The sequence below is a fragment of the Cydia amplana genome, chromosome 4 (assembly GCF_948474715.1).
Source record: "Cydia amplana chromosome 4, ilCydAmpl1.1, whole genome shotgun sequence".
Lineage (NCBI taxonomy): Eukaryota > Metazoa > Arthropoda > Insecta > Lepidoptera > Tortricidae > Cydia > Cydia amplana.
Genome location: NC_086072.1, coordinates 11806510 through 11824311, shown reverse-complemented (window position 1 = coordinate 11824311; position 17802 = coordinate 11806510). Strand labels below are relative to the sequence as shown.

The following is a 17802-nucleotide window of genomic DNA, read 5'->3' as shown; positions in this document are numbered from 1 at the left end:
TATACAAAAAAATACAATATTAAAAAATATTTTGTTTTTATTGACTTCAGTACAATCATAGATACTAACTAAGTTCTAGTTTGTGACAAATAAGACAGCCCTTTTTAACTCAACATTTCATCATGAAACAAAAAATCCTTCTATTTAAATTGCAGAAAGCAAATTTGCAATTGCATTTAGTATATTGTCACACTTTTATTGCCTGTCTGAATATACTATGTTTAGGTAGGTACCTAGGTACACATAGAACTAGGACTTGATACTAAGATGTTGAAGATGTTCACTCACTTTTAAATTTGAACGTAGGTATGATAATACTTAATCCGAAAAAATAAATGCGAACAGCTAATACTTTTACAAGTAATAAAGTTTTTTCCTACTGTCATTTTCACATATATTTATAGCAGTATATACAATACAACTCTACCATTTAACCCAGCTGGTCAGTGAGTAGTAAATATATGTTAGAGCCTAAATCTAGTTTAAGTATTTAGTTTTAATACAAAGCAGTCACACACTGATAAAAATTAACCACAGCAGTTAATCAATCTCTCACCAACCACCTGAGTAAAATAGTACATGACAATAGAGAACCCACTAAAATCTAGATGGCGTACCTGAACATGGTATAAAATTAAAATTAAATTAAAATTAAAAAACCTATTCTAATCTGGGGGCACTGCCGTGCACCAATAACGTTTTACTTGGTTCAATTTTATTGTAGATGTACAGTAGTAAGCTGCAGAGTTAAGTGACTTACAACATACTGTACACAGTTTGTTCGTTTATAATACTTTACTAGACGAAATGTCCTTTTGGCTTTAATAAATTAATATGCAAATGTATATCAGACTATCATTATGTAAGAAGTAAGTAATTTAATTACTTGCCACACAATTGAAAATTAAACTAGTTAAACTATATTTAGCATTAGGTACAAAACTCGCAATATACAATAATTCAATAAAATCGCCCATAATAAACTAAACTTCTGCTCGAGATTATTGAGCATTCATGTGATACAAACTAAATAAGAAAATAAAAATGTGAGTGCATGTTAATTGTAAAATTGTTTTCACAAATGGAATGAATGAGTGAAGGAAAATATCTCTATGTGTATTACATTAAACAATAAAATGGTGGCTCTGAATGTATACCGATACCGATACATGCGTCACTCATACAATGAAAGTTTTGTTCATTCCATTCATGCCAGATTTCGTGAATCAACCTGTAAGAGGTATTCCATTGTTGGTTGTCAACATTATTTTACTTGCGTACAAGTAGAAATGATCCTTATCAACCTTTTGGACGCCAATGACCGATATATCCACACCGTAGGTTCAACGACCACAGAGCAGCATCGACCTACGTGCATATACATTAAAGTTGAACTTCAGTTTTGACACTTCAATGATGTGGTGTCTGAGCGACAGCTTTTGTGTTTGACACGGCGTAGAAAAGGTTAACAACCAACAAAGTTGTACATTTTGTCTTAGAAAAACATAGTTATCACTGGAATGATACAATTGGTATTATCGCAACACTAACTTGGCAGGTTTCCCGTCAACCTCTCTTGATGAGCCATGTTTGAGGGTGAATTCCCTCTTGATAAATGCAAAAAGCAAGTCCGTTATTAAAAATATTTGTGCTGTTGCAAAAGAGAGTGTAACACCAAAGAAGAAATTAGCATTTGCTGAGCCCGAATATATCCAGAGGTGCCACACTGTTGGTCCAAGAGCTGAAGTAATGATGAATGCACAGCCAACTATGAACTTCTGTTGCATGACTGAAATGGAAAACAATATATAGATTAGAGAAATGAAAAATTAGTAACCTACAAAGTGATGTTACCTATTACCTTTAATTAAAGGGCAGTTCAAAAAGCTTTACGAAATATATTACGTTTTAGTCCATCTAGATTAGAGCTACACCATTTTCATAAGATAGAAATCAGCAGGCTATATAAAGTACTTATGATTACATAAGTATATTTTTTTATATAATAGAAGCCTTTTATTTAGACAATTATTTTACAATGTAAGAGTTTAAGTATTATTGTACACAACTTATCAAATTACATTATTTATACTATTTCAGACAACATCGGTTTGGTCTGTATGCCGTTTGGCAAAGACATAAATAGTAACTGTTAAATGTACTTACATGTAAATAGATGTTTCCACATAGGTAAGAGAGCCAAGTAAAATCCAACATCTCCCACACAAGGGTAAGATCTGAATATGGCTGAGATAGCAATCAGAACTGTAGCAAGCAGAATAGGCTCCGATTTGAAGCGCAATGTGAGAGGGATCACATAGAGAGCTAGGGCGTTGATTTGGAACGCACACACAAACAGCAGTCTGAAGTGCTCAAACATCTCTGTAAAGAAATACCAGAACAGACCAATGTTTGGTTTCAAGTCTGGTACGGTCAATCTGAAAAAAAAAATACATCTAGGTATTAGTTTTTAATTTTAATTCACATTGAAATCAATTATTTTGTTAAAATTAGCTTATTTTTACTATGGGATATGCAGCTGCCTGAATTTGTACCATTGAGAATAAGATAAGAAAAGATAAAGATAAAGAAAGAATAAAGAACACCAGTTAATGTAACACAAGTTCATATTATTAAAAAGAATAATACTCACATGAACCCATAAGTGTTGTACACATACTGATAGGAACCATTCATAATAAATGCTGAGATATAAATAAGGAATCCCCAGCACAGGACAAATACCAGCAAAGTCCTGATATAGGAGCACTTGTTGCAGCCCTTATTGACATCCGCCAGCAATATGGCCACTGGCACGATGAGCAGAACTGGGTAGAGAGCTTGGTGTGTAGCAAGCGCCACAAACGCACAAGCTGACACTCTACGCCCACCAGATGCACTCCATAAAGCTGCTGCCACTAACAAATTCTGTATAACTGTAGTTGTCATACCAGCACAGTTCAATATGGAGTAAGGATTGAACAAATACACGGACAGAACATACTCCGATGCCTCTTCCAGCTGCGAATTACTCAGGAGCATAGACTTTGAATCCTCAGCTATCTCATCCTTAATTTTCTCTTGAGAATCCTTTAAAATTCTTACAAAAGCCTTCGACATTCTGTGCAGCAAAAACGCCGTCAGTAGATCAAGTAACGTAAACAGAAGAGGCAATATGAATGGAGCCTTCTTCATGATGTAGTAGAAGATAATGAGCATTATGGGTGATTCGTGGAAGGCATCTCCTTCGTAAGGGTTCACATTATGGTCGTAAAGGTATACGCCCTCAACTAATCTCTTCCAAGAGTTCAGAGGCGTAGCTATTTCCACTCTGTTCGATATTGTTTGCCAGTAATCTATGTGCATCAGCCAATACCGGACCAAACCGGCAAAAAGGTATTTCAAAAAGGAAGCCATAGTTTCCTCAGTTTGTACATGTACTGCGATTACATTTGTAAACGGAACCTCGCACCGCCACTAAGTATGGACTTTTGTCAATGAATTAATAGATAAGTATCATTTAATTTACACAAGAAACACCACTCTTTTGTAAAAAGGCAGCTGTCGCACCTACAGTTTGACATATTCTATTTTCTGACGTTTATCACGTTTAGTTGTCAATTATTCCCATAGAAGGTAGCATTCCCATTGTGACAGATATTGTTCTAGACACTAAAATAATCGCATACAAAGACTAAACAAACTATACTTAGTCAACCAGATCTTGACAAATTTGAAAAATGTAGGCGCGAAGGGATATCGACCCATAGAAAATTTGAATTTCGCGCCTTTTTTTACTGACAAGATTTGGTTGACCAGCTATTAATACAAGTTAAGGCAATAATTTACTTCGTGATTTATCTGGTTGCACTAGTTTTAACTGGTATCAAGTCCATTAAAAAAAAAAAAAAAAAAGGTGTACCAAGGTCTCTGTCCGGTACGCCCGTCTATAACGGATTTAAAAGCTTTAATAGACGGGCGTACGGGACAGCAACCTTGGTCCGGTTCGAGGCCTGTTTGATCGTGTGGAAGGGGGTCCGAAGTACGTCAAGGAGGCAGCTATAAATGAGAGCGAGAAAGAGATATGCTGACCCAAAGATGGTAGTATTTCTAGTGCTGACCGGACCAATGTTGAAGTCCGGTACGTCCGTCTGTTAGCTTTGTGGAGCGTCCATTTATCCGTTCTGGCCTTGGAGGATACAACTAAACGGAGTAGCCATTAACAGGCTTTCCCCTCTGTCGAAAATAGGCGGCCAACGGTCATACACAATGTATGCACTGACGTTTATCTGACATGGCTATTTTTACGTTACGCATACATTTGACGTTCCCCTCCCCCGCAAAAATCGGCAGACTGTTTTGTACAGAAAATTACAGACATGGCGTCTCCGTTTGATTATATCCTCCAAGGTTCTGGCGGCTCACTAATCAATACACTAATCAATGGATTAACTTTATTTAATCCACCAATGAGTTTCTTGAGACTTATGTACCTACATACCTACGAAATATTATTTGAGATTTATTTACCAACGTACTCGCTTGGGTACTTTCTAATTTAGAAGACAGTCAATTTCGTAAAAACTTAGTGCCTGTGCCAATTCTTGGGATTAGGTTACTCAGCTGCCTACTATAGGGAGCTAGCCAAGTCGTGGCAAAATGCCATGACGCCCATGACAACGCTAGGAAAATGATGATGTGATGATGTATTACTTAAGTAAACTAATATTTCACCAAAAAAATAACAATGAATATCTATAAAATTAAACTATATTTATTATAATTAATATATTTACAAAATAACCTTAACCGAAAATATAAAAAATAACCTAAGCCGGGAACATTTTATCGTAGGGCACTTTGAGGAACAGTTTGTTCGCGATCCTGACGCCTATCTTGTTCCAGTTGGCCTGCGCGTACGGCAGCAGCTCGCGGTACAGCGGCCGCCAGTTCGAGTTCGCGAAGTTGTTCGCTAGCTGGACTGGAAGAGAACATTTAAATTAAATTAAATATCATTTATTGTCAGGCAACTAAGGCCCATAGATACATACCATACAAACTAACATGCATACAATAATAAAAATCTTACAAGCTAAAAATTATTTCGGCAACACGGCCAACACAGTGGTTTTCTGTTGTGTCGCATGTTCCGGTGATAGGATTTGGCAGATTCCCACGGAACCGCCGAAACACCATTCCCTTCGGCCAGAAGTCCGCGCTCACGATGGTTAAAAGGTAGTTAGCAAGTATAGGGAGCGTGCATGAACTGTAGACGGCAGCACAGAAGCTCCCTAGTCATTGGCGCGAAACATGTCAAGCTTCCATATTTAGATTCAACCCACTAAATGGCAGACCCTACTATGCGAAATAGAGCCAGCATAATAAGTGTAGGGGGCAGCACCTGCCGGCCTAGCCAAGGTGACAATCGCTATCGCTTCGCCATCGAATCGCTTTGTGTCTCTCTATCACTCTTCCATATTAGTGCGACAGTGACAGTTGCGTTTCAATCGCTACGGAGCATTAGCGATTGACACGTAAGCTACGCGGCCTGCTTAAAAGCGTCTTTCGATTCAGAGGGCCTACCGCGAACTACGTTCGACGTGTTGCCTCCCTGTCACACTTACGTACGAATTTACACGTGCGACAGAGAGGCAACATGTCGAACTTGGTTCGGCCCTCAGGTCATGAGATTGCAGATGCTCCAACACGCAAGGTCTCTATCGTCTGGCAAACCAAGTTTTTCAGTAGAAAAAGGCGGTAAATTATTGTAAAAAATGTAGCTGACACCTAATTATAACTATGAGACTTCCTTGATTTTTTTCTTGGGTTATACTGGCTCAACAAGTGATATCGTTTTTAGGGTTCCGTACCCAAAGGGTAAAAACGGGACCCTATTACTAAGACTCCGCTGTCCATCCGTCCGTCCGTTCGTCCGTCTGTCACCAGGCTGTATCTCACGAACCTTGATAGCTCGACAGTTGACATTTTTACAGATGATGTATTTCTGTTGCCGCTATAACAACAAATACTAAAAACAGAATAAAATAAAGATTTAAGTGGGGCTCCCATACAATAACAAACGTGATTTTTGACCGAAGTTAAGCAACGTCGGGCGGGGTCAGTACTTGGATGGGTGACCGATTTTTTGCTTGTTTTTTTTTGCTTGTTTTGCTCTATTTTTGTTGATGGTGCGAAACCCTCCGTGCGCGAGTCCGACTCGCACTTGGCCGGTTTTTTATTACATTATAATTATATATTAGGTAATTGTTTTACAAATCAACGTCATTATCCGTTCTCTAATATCATCAACATAAACCAAATGTGCTCAACTCGATAAATATGATCAAAAGTAAGAAATAAAGCATTTAATTTTTCAAATTGCAATACTTAGGTACGAGAAAGATTAAACAGAACAACAGTATAGGTAGGTACGTACTTATAGCCTGACTCTCGGGAATATCATTGGACACGTAGGACTCCAAGCTCCCTAAATCAGGCCGCATGTAGAATGACTTGATCCTGATGTAGGTCTCGTTGTCTCGTTTTTCCGGGACCCCGTCCAACTTCCAGGTGTACACCAGATCAGCTGCAATAAATTATACGATTATTTACATTACCTGCATGATGACTGTACCTATTGCGTCTATTCTGGTTCGTTTGCCACATCAAACGTCGCCTTGCAAGAATGGAGTCTATGATGAACATGAAGATGATACTTTTGAACCCGAACAGATATGTATCCGTTCTGCGGTCAATACAACCAGCCCATTCCTACTTCAACAATTTTACGTAAGTATAAGTATACCTACCTATTTTCTTCCGGTACTTATTGTGTATAACAATTTACTTACTCATGGTAGTGTTGAACATTCCAGTTGCGTTGAATGTAAGCGAGTTGAATCGCCCTTCTCCAAAATAGTTTCCTTGGACGAAAACTCGCGGCGTCGTCATATCCACTTCTAGGTGGAATCTGTCCTCATCCGCACGTAATCTGCAAACAGCAATAATTAACCCTATCTAAAATTCATTTTCAATATTTAATACTTCTTCAACCGTAAGGTTCACGGTCCATTGTCCTACCTATAATACTTATTACGTTCGATATACATAAGTAGGTAATTTAAGTGATTTTCAATCGGAATAGAGTTGCATTTCTTTTGTTTCGTACAATTTCAACTCTATTTCCTACACTGTAGGTTAAAATTTTCTAGCAAATTTTGGATTAGTGTCTTGTATGGCAGGGCCTTAGGAGGATAAATCAGGTAAGTAATATCTATTTACAATTCGAAAGTATTTGACTCACGGTTCGTTCTCTGTCACTTCCTTAAGTCATATGATGTATCGAAATGGTACTGAAATTAAATTCCTTTACCGTATTACCAAGACTAATTCGTACTCTGTGACATTCATCAGTATAAAATAAATAATTTGGTACCAACCAACCTAGCATCGTGGACAGTACTTGCTTTCAACCCCTCTACATAAATATCCTTCATGCTCATCCTGACGAAAATCTGTAAAACAGAGAAAAATCTTAATTCATGATTCATTTAACATATTTAACACAGATTAGCGGTAATAGCTAATTTAATTATTGAAATTATTTAAACAATAGATAAAATAGTATTAAATCTAATCAGATAGTCCCTCCGTCTCGACACCGCTGTCACTTCTAAAAGTGCAGTCCTATTTACCAGGCAGTAAACTCTTTCTATACAAACTTGCACAGTCACTACTCACTAGATCGAGTATGTGCAGAAAGAGAAGAGCTATAGAAGGAAACCAATACATTCTATGATTCTTCTCTTTCCACAATAACTCTAATCTGTAAATCGTGTGCGTTGGCAGCTATATCGGCCACACGCATGACAGTTTTAAAATAGGTACCTACTATATAAGTAAGTACTTAGGATTATGTACATACTTATAAAGCTGATCTAATGCCCATGCTGCCCTAGCCACGGGATAATGTTATCTAATTTTTACCTATATCATATGACTGCTGTTATAAATGCATTAACGTTATTAGAGCCAAGGATAGCAAGAATGTTACGCTTCTGTTGCATTCATTATTCATCTGACCCACATGGATATTCTATAATAAGGGTACTTAATGTTACATCTTAATTTGTTCCAATAACCAGTACATGAAGGTCAAAAGCTTTACTTGGTAATTCAACCCACGTAGGTTAGGTACACATACGAGACTTGTTACCTGCTACATCATGCCTTTAGATACCGATACGAGTTCTAGTCTCAGGGCTTATGTCCTGTTCTTGAATGAACCAAGGCTATTTAATACCTACTAGTATTAGTGTTTTACTAAAATAACATGCAAGATTAAAACTTAGTTGAGTCACTACCGACTGGCCAGACAAGTCGTTAAATTCATGGAAGTGGCATAATGCAATGTGTAATAATTACTAACGTAATGAATAAATAAATGACTATTCACCTCACGTAGAAGTCCCAGTTTTAGTTGGATCAATGTGCAACCAGCGGAATTTACGGGCGCCACGACTCTTTTTCAGCCAGCCTATTATGGATAGCTTTATCCATCTTTATCCACGTGATAAAATAACTGTCACTGTTTAACACCGTGGGAAAGAAAGTGACGGACACCGTTTTATCACGCTGTCACGTAGACAAGAACGACCATCATATCCGTACTGGACTTTTCACGATATTTCGATTAAATGTCTCTATAGCAAGCAAAAGTCGACTTTATGATGACATTATTTGTCAATTATGTAAAGGCTATTTCAAATGTCTTTCAAAGTTTCTTTACTAGAAAGGTCAATGAACCTGTTAAATGAATTAACACGTACACTGTGGCATCGGGTCGATTCGACCCCTTTCAATTCAAGTATAATATTTATATGCTGCGAATGTTAACTACATAATTGACATAGCGAAACTGTGACTTGAAGACGGTTACAAATAGGAACATGGTTTTTTTTTAGGGAAAAAAATAGGGAGGTACCTAGTTTAAAAGATGAAGAATATGTACCACTTTTGTGTCTCTCATTGCGTTCCATATTACGGTTTGCATAGTGAAGGGTAAGCAACGTATAGAAGGCCTTGACTTTTATGTCAATGAATGGTATCTTGGAAGCTGTTATATTATTGCAAGTCCATATTATCATCGTTATCCAATCATAACAAAATAATGCAAGCAAATGCTATAATATGAATTTTAAACATCTGTGACGAGTCTGATGATCTTAGCTAATTTCTGTACCAATGACCAAGGTATAGTTATCAGAACCCGTACCATGAGTCACTGACAGTGTCAAAACTGACATACTTATACGCTATCGAGAACGTAATTTACTTTCTATACATCTCGTTCGCACTAATATGCGAGTACGAGCAAGATGTATAGAAAGTAAATTACGTTCTCGATAGCGTTTATGTCAGTGCCAAGCTGATGGTAGCCGTACTGTTATGTAAAACTTTTTTCGTTCCGTGACCGTCCTTGGTCTGAAAAAGCGTTTAAGTCCTTTGTGCCAATTTTCGCTATATCTAATCTATTGAACATTTTCCAAAAAACGACGCGCCAAAAAAATTATAGGTACATAGGTAGGTACCTATTAGGTATCGAACTTGTTCACAAAGGAGGATGGGCAGATTTTTATGGACACTGGCCTATGAACCAATAAGAATAAGCGACATACCATTGGAAAGGTTTTTTTATATAATTTTTTTGTATGATGAGACTTGTCAAATCTCTGTTTAAAAAAAAACAACGGGTTGCACTCCGGGAGTGCCGACAGAAGTGAAAACTCAATGACTAGTCCAAATGTCTGCAGCACTATGTATAATTGACCCATCCTCCTTTCTATTGAAAAACTTTAGTTCCGAAATTGCTGGCCAGTGAGCATAAATTTGTAGCGTTAATTGTTTAAATTTCGAATAGAAATTGTAAAGTTACCTTGCAGACCTCGCATCTAAATATTTGGTCATGATATTTTGAGTTTTATTCGCCAGTACTAGAGTTCACTTTTATTAGCGATTTCATCAAGATGTAGCTTTATTGAATTATATTTGAGTGATATAAACTAATATAAAGTTAGAATGTAACTGTGAGATCCTCGTATTTCAGCCCGTACAAGATTAGAACCTTTTTCATGTAATGTCATTGAGTTTTTCTTTATTGATTTAAATGCCATCTAAATGAGTGGCCATCTAAACCTTACGGTCACGTGATCGCCTTACGGTCACGTGATCGCCTAACGCTGTCTCGAGTTTATCATTTTTTCCCTACCTCAAAAAGTGCCCAGCGCCGCTAAAGAAGTTTTCACTTCAAAAATTATGACACAAACGAACATAAGAAAACGAATAAAAAACTAAAATATCGTGACACCAAAACATCCACCAATAAATGTAACTATTCGACATACCTAATGCAAAGGTACCTAATTAGAATAAATTAGTTTTTTTTTTTTCGAATGTCTACAAACAGGTAAGGTGCAGCGGGGCAATCCTAACTGCGGAAAATTTCAACTAATCGAAACATCTTCCATGTTTTACATGATTAACTATGGTGTCATATATGTCCGGAATGGAGTTTCCGTAAGGCGCGAGTAGGGTCCAACCTGAAATAAGCGGCAGATTCCTGCAGCTGACCTGTCTCCACACGTATTGGCCCGCCTTTCCTGTGGGATAAGACAGTGAAGCTGAGAGGGTAATGCAGGTGCTGGGCATCCCTGCGTTTCCTTAATTTCGTCCCAGGCGGTGTAATAGGATATTTCTCCGGTTTTACGCCATAAATCGTCTGCATTAGACGCTAAGGCCAATGATATATGTCCAGATATCGGAAAAGGAGCGGAGGTCGCGGGTTTGAATCCTAATAAACAAGTTCTTATTTGATTACCTATAATGTTACGATGATGCCCAATGCGGGTTGGGGACTACACATACAGCCTACACCTTTGAATTTCTTCGTAGATGTATTCAGATTTCCTCATGATGTTTTCCTTCACCAAAAAACTAGTGGTAAATAACAAATGATATTCCGTAGGTACATAAGTTCCGAAAAACTCATTGGTACGAGCCAGGATATGAACCAGTGACTTCAGAATTGAAATTCGGACGTCAGGTCCACTCGGCCACCACCGCTTCTTCTACAAAAAAGCAAGTAAGTATTCTTTTTTATTTTTAGACTGCATCCAGCCTGTATATGGTTTTGATAGACCGAATGCTCTGTGATTTACGCGGCTATTTCGTTTTCGATTTGGCGATAGTTTAAACTTTAAATTAACCCTCTAAAATTGAGATGTCGGCTAATTTCGACTATTTGGTAGGTGAAATTACCCCCCATATTTTATATGAAATTAAAAACACTAGTGATGTACACGATTCGAGGTTTTTATCGATGTAAATACTTCATGAAAAATACTGACTCTGTAGAGGACTATATTTTTATTTTATTATGCGTCAAATTTTACACTAAATTATAGTATAGTATAGTATAGTACCTAATTTAAGTTTTTTTTATCGGAGATAAAAGGAAAAAAAAGGTGTGTATACCTGTAGACAAATTAGACTGATTTTTAATATGTACCCACGAGGCCCGTCACTATTTACTATAGAGACCAGCTGAAATTACCCCGCTAAAATATTATAAGTCTTCGTAGCTACATAAAATGCTTTTGGCATTAAGTCCGCCTTTTGTACGATAAGTTTTCTTTTGTGCAATAAAGTTTAAATAAATAAAAAAACGGGTTCAATTTAGACCCCTTACTTACGCCATGACTAACCACATGAGCTCAGGATTAGCTGTGCAAGTTTACTGTGACGAAACTTATTATCAATAGTTGTAATTGTCCCTCGGCAGGATAATTACAATTATTTTTGCGTTTTTAGGGTTCCGTAGCCAAATGGCAAAAAACGGAACCCTTATAGATTCGTCATGTCTGTCTGTCTGTCCGTCCGTCTGTCCGTCTGTCTGTCCGTCCGTATGTCACAGCCACTTTTTTCCGAAACTATAAGAACTATACTGTTGAAACTTGGTAAGTAGATGTATTATGTGAACCGCATTAAGATTTTCACACAAAAATAGAAAAAAAACAATAAATTTTGGGGGTTCCCCATACTTAGAACTGAAACTCAAAAATTTTTTTTCATCAAACCCATACGTGTGGGGTATCTATGGATAGGTCTTCAAAAATGATATTGAGGTTTCTAATATCATTTTTTTCTAAACTGAATAGTTTGCGCGAGAGACACTTCCAAAGTGGTAAAATGTGTGTCCTCCCCCCCCCTGTAACTTCTAAAATAAGAGAATGATAAAACTAAAAAAAATATATGATGTACATTACCAATATTACCATGCAAACTTCCACCGAAAATTGGTTTGAACGAGATCTAGTAAGTAGTTTTTTTTTAATACGTCATAAATTCGCTGAATACGGAACCCTTCATGGGCGAGTCCGACTCGCACTTGGCCGCTTTTTATATAAAATGCTCATTTTAAAGTATACATACAGACTCAACATTTATGGATGTGAGTCTGAAAAAATTAAACCCAGATAACTAATCTACAGTATGAAGCCAATCAATTGTCAGTAAATTTTTACTAACTACTTTACTTTTTTTTTCAATTGTCAGTACTTATGCTGTCGATAGTTAGTTTTCGGTAGTCAAAGTTGTACTTTATAATTACCAGTCGAATTTGCCCCGCTGCACCTTATTAATTTTATTATTTGTATGCACCGACAAACAATTTCTGAATATCAAATAAGGACAGACCAGGCAAAAAACGGAGTGATGAGAACACGTGTTTTATAATAGATATATATTTCTAGTTCGGAAAATTACCGTAATATTTAGTTACGTGTTTACATGATTTACATAAAATGTAGACATTGACGATGCAAAAGCGATCCAACAGATCCTATGTACTTGAATAAAGTGATTCTTATCTTTACACGGAAGTCCTGAAAATAGCAGAAATTATTATAAAGAAAAACATGAAATTAAGGATAGTGAGCTGATGAGACGTTTGTGGAAGGATAATTGCAGTGTCACCTACAGCTTGCAAGTGAAACATATCATTACTGTCATTACATTGCCAGTTAGATGAGTAAATGGTCCAACAATCATTTCACATTGTCATTTAATGTTATTACAACTTGGCTATCGCGGAAACGTATCACAGGTGCTAACTATTTAATTACCATTTTAATTAAGTGCCAGGTTAAAGTAGGTTTAGGTTAGAAAGAAGCTTTAATTTTAACATTAATCAGCTAATTTTGTTAAGACTAAATTGTTAAAACGCGCGCGAATCCGAAATTGAAATATTGTGTAAGTACTTTCCGCTAAAGCAGTTGACACTTACCTGATTCCTCTGGTACATTATTCGAATTTCTTTCTCGTGATTAGGGTCCAAAGGAGGCACGTCAAGGTCTTTGAGACCTCCAGCCATATCCACAATACCCTTCTGGATGGCTTCCACTAGGCAATCGTTCACATCGACAGCATTTCTATCACATATCTTCAGGAATTTTCCTGTTATAAAACAAAACGGACATTTATATTTCGTATAAACAAATATATAATGTTATTATAACTATTAAACCTACTTAAGAAGACCGGTATTACACTAAGAATTAACAAACAACCGTACCCAGATCAACTGAACCGTAACCAACACGTAACGCAGTCAGCAAAAACAAAACACCTTTGAAAGACATCGCTTCAACTAACCACTCGTATGGGCAACTTAATATTTATTTACTACATTTACTTATTTAATATTTTTGCAAGAGTTGCGCAGCGAACCACGGTGACCAAGTGCGCTACCTATTCTGACGCTGCGCCGACCTGCTTGGTCGCTTTAATTGCGTAAACCCTGCCTTCAATGTCATTTACTAGGTGTTCGGAATACATAACCATTACATCACTAAACTGCGGTTATTTTCCTCGTCTTATTAACTAAAATCAGTTAAAAAAGCTTTTTCTTATAAATGAATGCGATGGATGGAAAACTTGCTTCCTGGATCAAAAGTCAGCTTTGGGACCCCTCTAACTGCTAATGGTCCGAGAGCTGGCAGATATTTTAGAGTAGGTATTTGAGGCAAGCTGTAAATTTGTCATACTTACTTCTCCTATCATACCCTAACTCAGAACTGCAGGTCTGGCAGGGGGGTAGCGGGGCTAAATCAACGCTTATATTTGTAAAGTTTTTTTATTTGCCCAAAAATGTTTTTGAGGCAATCTGTAATTTAATTTAAGTTGAAATATATATCTAAAGAGTAATAAAAATAATATGCTAGAACATTTGGTAGGGTCTTTAACCTTGCCAATGCCAGACGCGTGCAAAATTGTTTTGCAAAAAGTAAAAAAAAATTAGATAAATTTCCAGTTTGCCTCAAATACCTACTCTAAAATGTCTACCAGCTCTCCAGCTATAACTGCTAATTACCGTAGGAACCTACACTTCTTTGTCAAATTAGAAACACATTGTTTTCATTTTTAATGTGCATATGCTTGTCTGTGCGCAGGTGTAACGCGTGTAGCGTAAATATTTGCACGGAGTAGCGTTAACAGCCAAAAAAATATTAGGTAGCTACCATGCACCTACAATACAAATTTTGAACTCTATGGTACATATGTAGTTCGACAACTGACCGTTCAGGGTTAGTATGTACCTATAACTTAGGTAGGTATATAACTCCAGCTCCTGCTCTATCGTATATATGCACAATATATGGACAACACGATCTCAAGTTCAAAGGTTACAATATCGATCGAGCAAAATATCTCCAGCGATTATTATTGACCCTTTTAGGGTTCCGTGCCCAAAGGGTAAAAACGGGACCCTATTACTAAGACTACGCTGTCCGTCTGTCTGTCGATGTCTGTCTATCACCAGGCTGTAACTCGTGAACCGTGATAGCTACAATTGAAATTTTCACAGATGATGTATTTCTGTTGCCGCTATAACAACAAATACTAAAAAAGTATATTTAAGTGGGGCTCCCACACAACAAACTGGTAGATATCATAAAAGAAAACAAGTATCCTAAACGATAATACTTGAAATATTGTGACGGCCAAAATGGCCCAATGTATAACATAACATACTTTTTCTACTCCAGCACTTAAATGTGTCAATTAAATGACTGACAGTGATATCTAAAGCAATGTCATTTGAATGATTTGTCTATAGGCTCATAAGATGACTGCTAGCAGTCATCTTATGAGTATAATACAACTGCTTTATTTTTTTTAAAGATACAAGTTCCGATCATCTTGATTGAAAGAGGTATGTTTTCATTTACAATAATAACTCTTTTTTTTTTTAAATAATAACTCAATTTTTTTTAAATAATAACTTTTTTTAATAAAAACTTTTTTTTTGCTGCAGCTGTCATAGAAAAAGTAATGTATGCAACAGCTCATAATTGGTTCTTAAAATTCTCGGGTCTTTTTTTACAAAACTCGACTACGTCTCGTTTTGTAACTTCGACCCTTGAATTTTAAGAACCCTTATTATATCACTGTTGCATAAACTACTATTTGTTACCATAGAAATAAGAAGAAGTCACTGAAAGAAAGAAGAAAGTAATTTATTGTAAAAACCTTCTACGTACAGCGCCTCTTTCATAAGATCCTGAAACCTATCAAGAGAGACAACGGCACGTGGCGGATAACGAGGAATGCCGAAATCGAGGAGTTGGTGGCCGGACCCAACATCATCGGCGAAACGAAATCCCACAGACTTCGCTGGTTCGGTCACCTATTGAGAATGGGAGAGGACCGAGCTGCCAAGAGGGCGTACCTGGGAAGACCGACTGGTGGCCGCCCGGTAGGTCGGCCCAGATACCGCTGGGGGGACAGTGTGGAAGCGGATCTGCGTCAGCTTCAAGCCGATAATTGGCAGGAAACGGCGCAGGATCGGGAAAAGTGATGTGCTCTCGTTTCGGAGGCCAAGATCCTCTTTGGGTCGCTGAGCCGTAATAGTTAGTTACAGCGCCACTTCAGTTACAAAAAAGAGAGAAGAACTTACTCACTAAACACTTAAAGCAAATACAGGGTAATTGTTAAAGTAAATGTTAAACAAAAATAGACAAGTCCACCAGCAAAGTGAAAAATAAAAGAAAAAGGAGTAAGATAGGTAACTACTAAAAAATAAATTTTGGCGCCGCTATAGTGGCTACAAAAGGACACGACTCAGCATATGCTCTGGCATAAATACCACAGCGCTGGTTTTCTATGGAGCCCCAGGCCATAAGGATTTGTTTCTAATTAGTTTTGGCCTCTATGCTAACTGTTAAGTGCAATAAATACGGTATAATGTGAAACTAATTTCCGAATACCTATACTTACTTAGAGGATGCCATCCGGAGAAAAGTACGTTGGGCAAACTTGAAATAGCTAAAATTATTTTAACCCAATTCATAATTTCGTTGCTAAAACCAATACTTTGTTTAGTACACAGGTGTTGACTGACAACTCGCAGGTCCAATGAAATCGGATGCTCATTAACCGATGGCAATAATATGATCATCACCACGAAATTGCTTCGATAATGATCAGCTTTGATCAATGTTATTGCACGGAGATTAAAATGATAGTACAGTACACTAGCTGAAACGAAACACGGTGACATATTGTTTGAACCCGGGTCAATTCCTGTGTAATGTTTTGACGGTGTAGTCACATTAAACCAGTAGTAGGATAGTACCTAATTGCTTCATATGCCCGAAAGGCAAACTGTCCAGAAATAGGAGCCCGGCCCCTTCGACTCAGCGAACGAGACAATGATTTTCACGATTCACGATATGCCTAATAAGTATACAATAAAGTTTGTCAAAGGACCGTCTCATTTCAAACATAGACAGAGAGAATCATACTATCTTTGTCTTACACTAGTACTAGCACCCAAAAGAAAAAGATGAGAATAGTTTTTGTTGTTCTTATTTCCTGACAAATTTGGTTTGACCAACTATATATATGTATAAGAGCTGCCCCACTAGTCCCACTACCCTTAACCGCCAATGGAACGCAATACCTTGTTTTCGGGTACAAAAAACCTAACAGAAAACTAAAGGCAAAGTTACTTTATTATAAATTAAATACGCAAAATATCGTAGGCGTTTATATTAACAAACAAAAATTGTATTAAGTATTAGTTTCGGATTCTAGGTTTTTACCGTATTTATATTACTTAATTGTTACATTTCTAAATTAAAAAATGGGTTGTTAAGTAGGTACCAAAAAAAGTCTAGAAAAATGTGAAATTTTGACAGTTACGCTCCATACAAAAATGATAGTCATAGGGATTGGCCGTGTCAAGTATAGGACATCCTTAAAAATTTATTGCGGTAGTTGCTGTAAACCTATCTTGATTAAATTTTTCCCTTAAAAACAATTAATTATTACTATTACTGTTATTTTATTGGTATACGAGTACATGTTGATTAACCTGAACCGCAATTTCGTCTCATCTGCTAACATAAGTCGGCTATCGACGACGTCTCGAACGAGTAATATTTAGATACGCGCTGGCCCGTTGATTGACGGGATTGACATAACGGGATGCAAAGATTAATGACGCTAATGTCGTACGCTTAAATATAAGTAGGCCCATAATCGGGCTCGTTCCACTCACGTCGCAATATTTGGTATCGGCATTCCGATCGACTTTTTTACGACCAAGACAAACACTACAACAAACAATCTACCTTCCCACTTGAAAATTCCCTTTATACAGTTTATACGAATAAAAGGAGATTTAATGCAAAGAAGTCTTCAACTAAGTTAAAATATTTTCATAAAGATTGGATTTAAGTA

General features: G+C 37.1%; 2 protein-coding genes across 2 annotated transcripts; both read right to left on the bottom strand.

The window, feature by feature from the left end:
* Positions 1–1471: 1471 nt before the first annotated feature.
* On the bottom strand, positions 1472–3579 carry LOC134647236 (phosphatidylinositol glycan anchor biosynthesis class U protein). The gene is made up of 3 exons (XM_063501503.1): positions 2654–3579; positions 2167–2438; positions 1472–1789 (listed from the first exon to the last, which is right to left on the bottom strand). The coding sequence occupies exons 1-3, from the start codon at positions 3415–3417 to the stop codon at positions 1536–1538; spliced, it is 1290 nt and encodes a 429-aa protein (XP_063357573.1). The 5' UTR covers positions 3418–3579; the 3' UTR covers positions 1472–1535.
* Positions 3580–4769: 1190 nt separating this feature from the next.
* On the bottom strand, positions 4770–13781 carry LOC134647243 (uncharacterized). The gene is made up of 6 exons (XM_063501512.1): positions 13631–13781; positions 13343–13512; positions 7444–7514; positions 6852–6991; positions 6437–6586; positions 4770–4981 (listed from the first exon to the last, which is right to left on the bottom strand). Exons 1-6 carry the CDS (start codon positions 13695–13697, stop codon positions 4830–4832), a joined length of 750 nt encoding a protein of 249 aa, XP_063357582.1. The 5' UTR covers positions 13698–13781; the 3' UTR covers positions 4770–4829.
* Positions 13782–17802: the final 4021 nt, after the last annotated feature.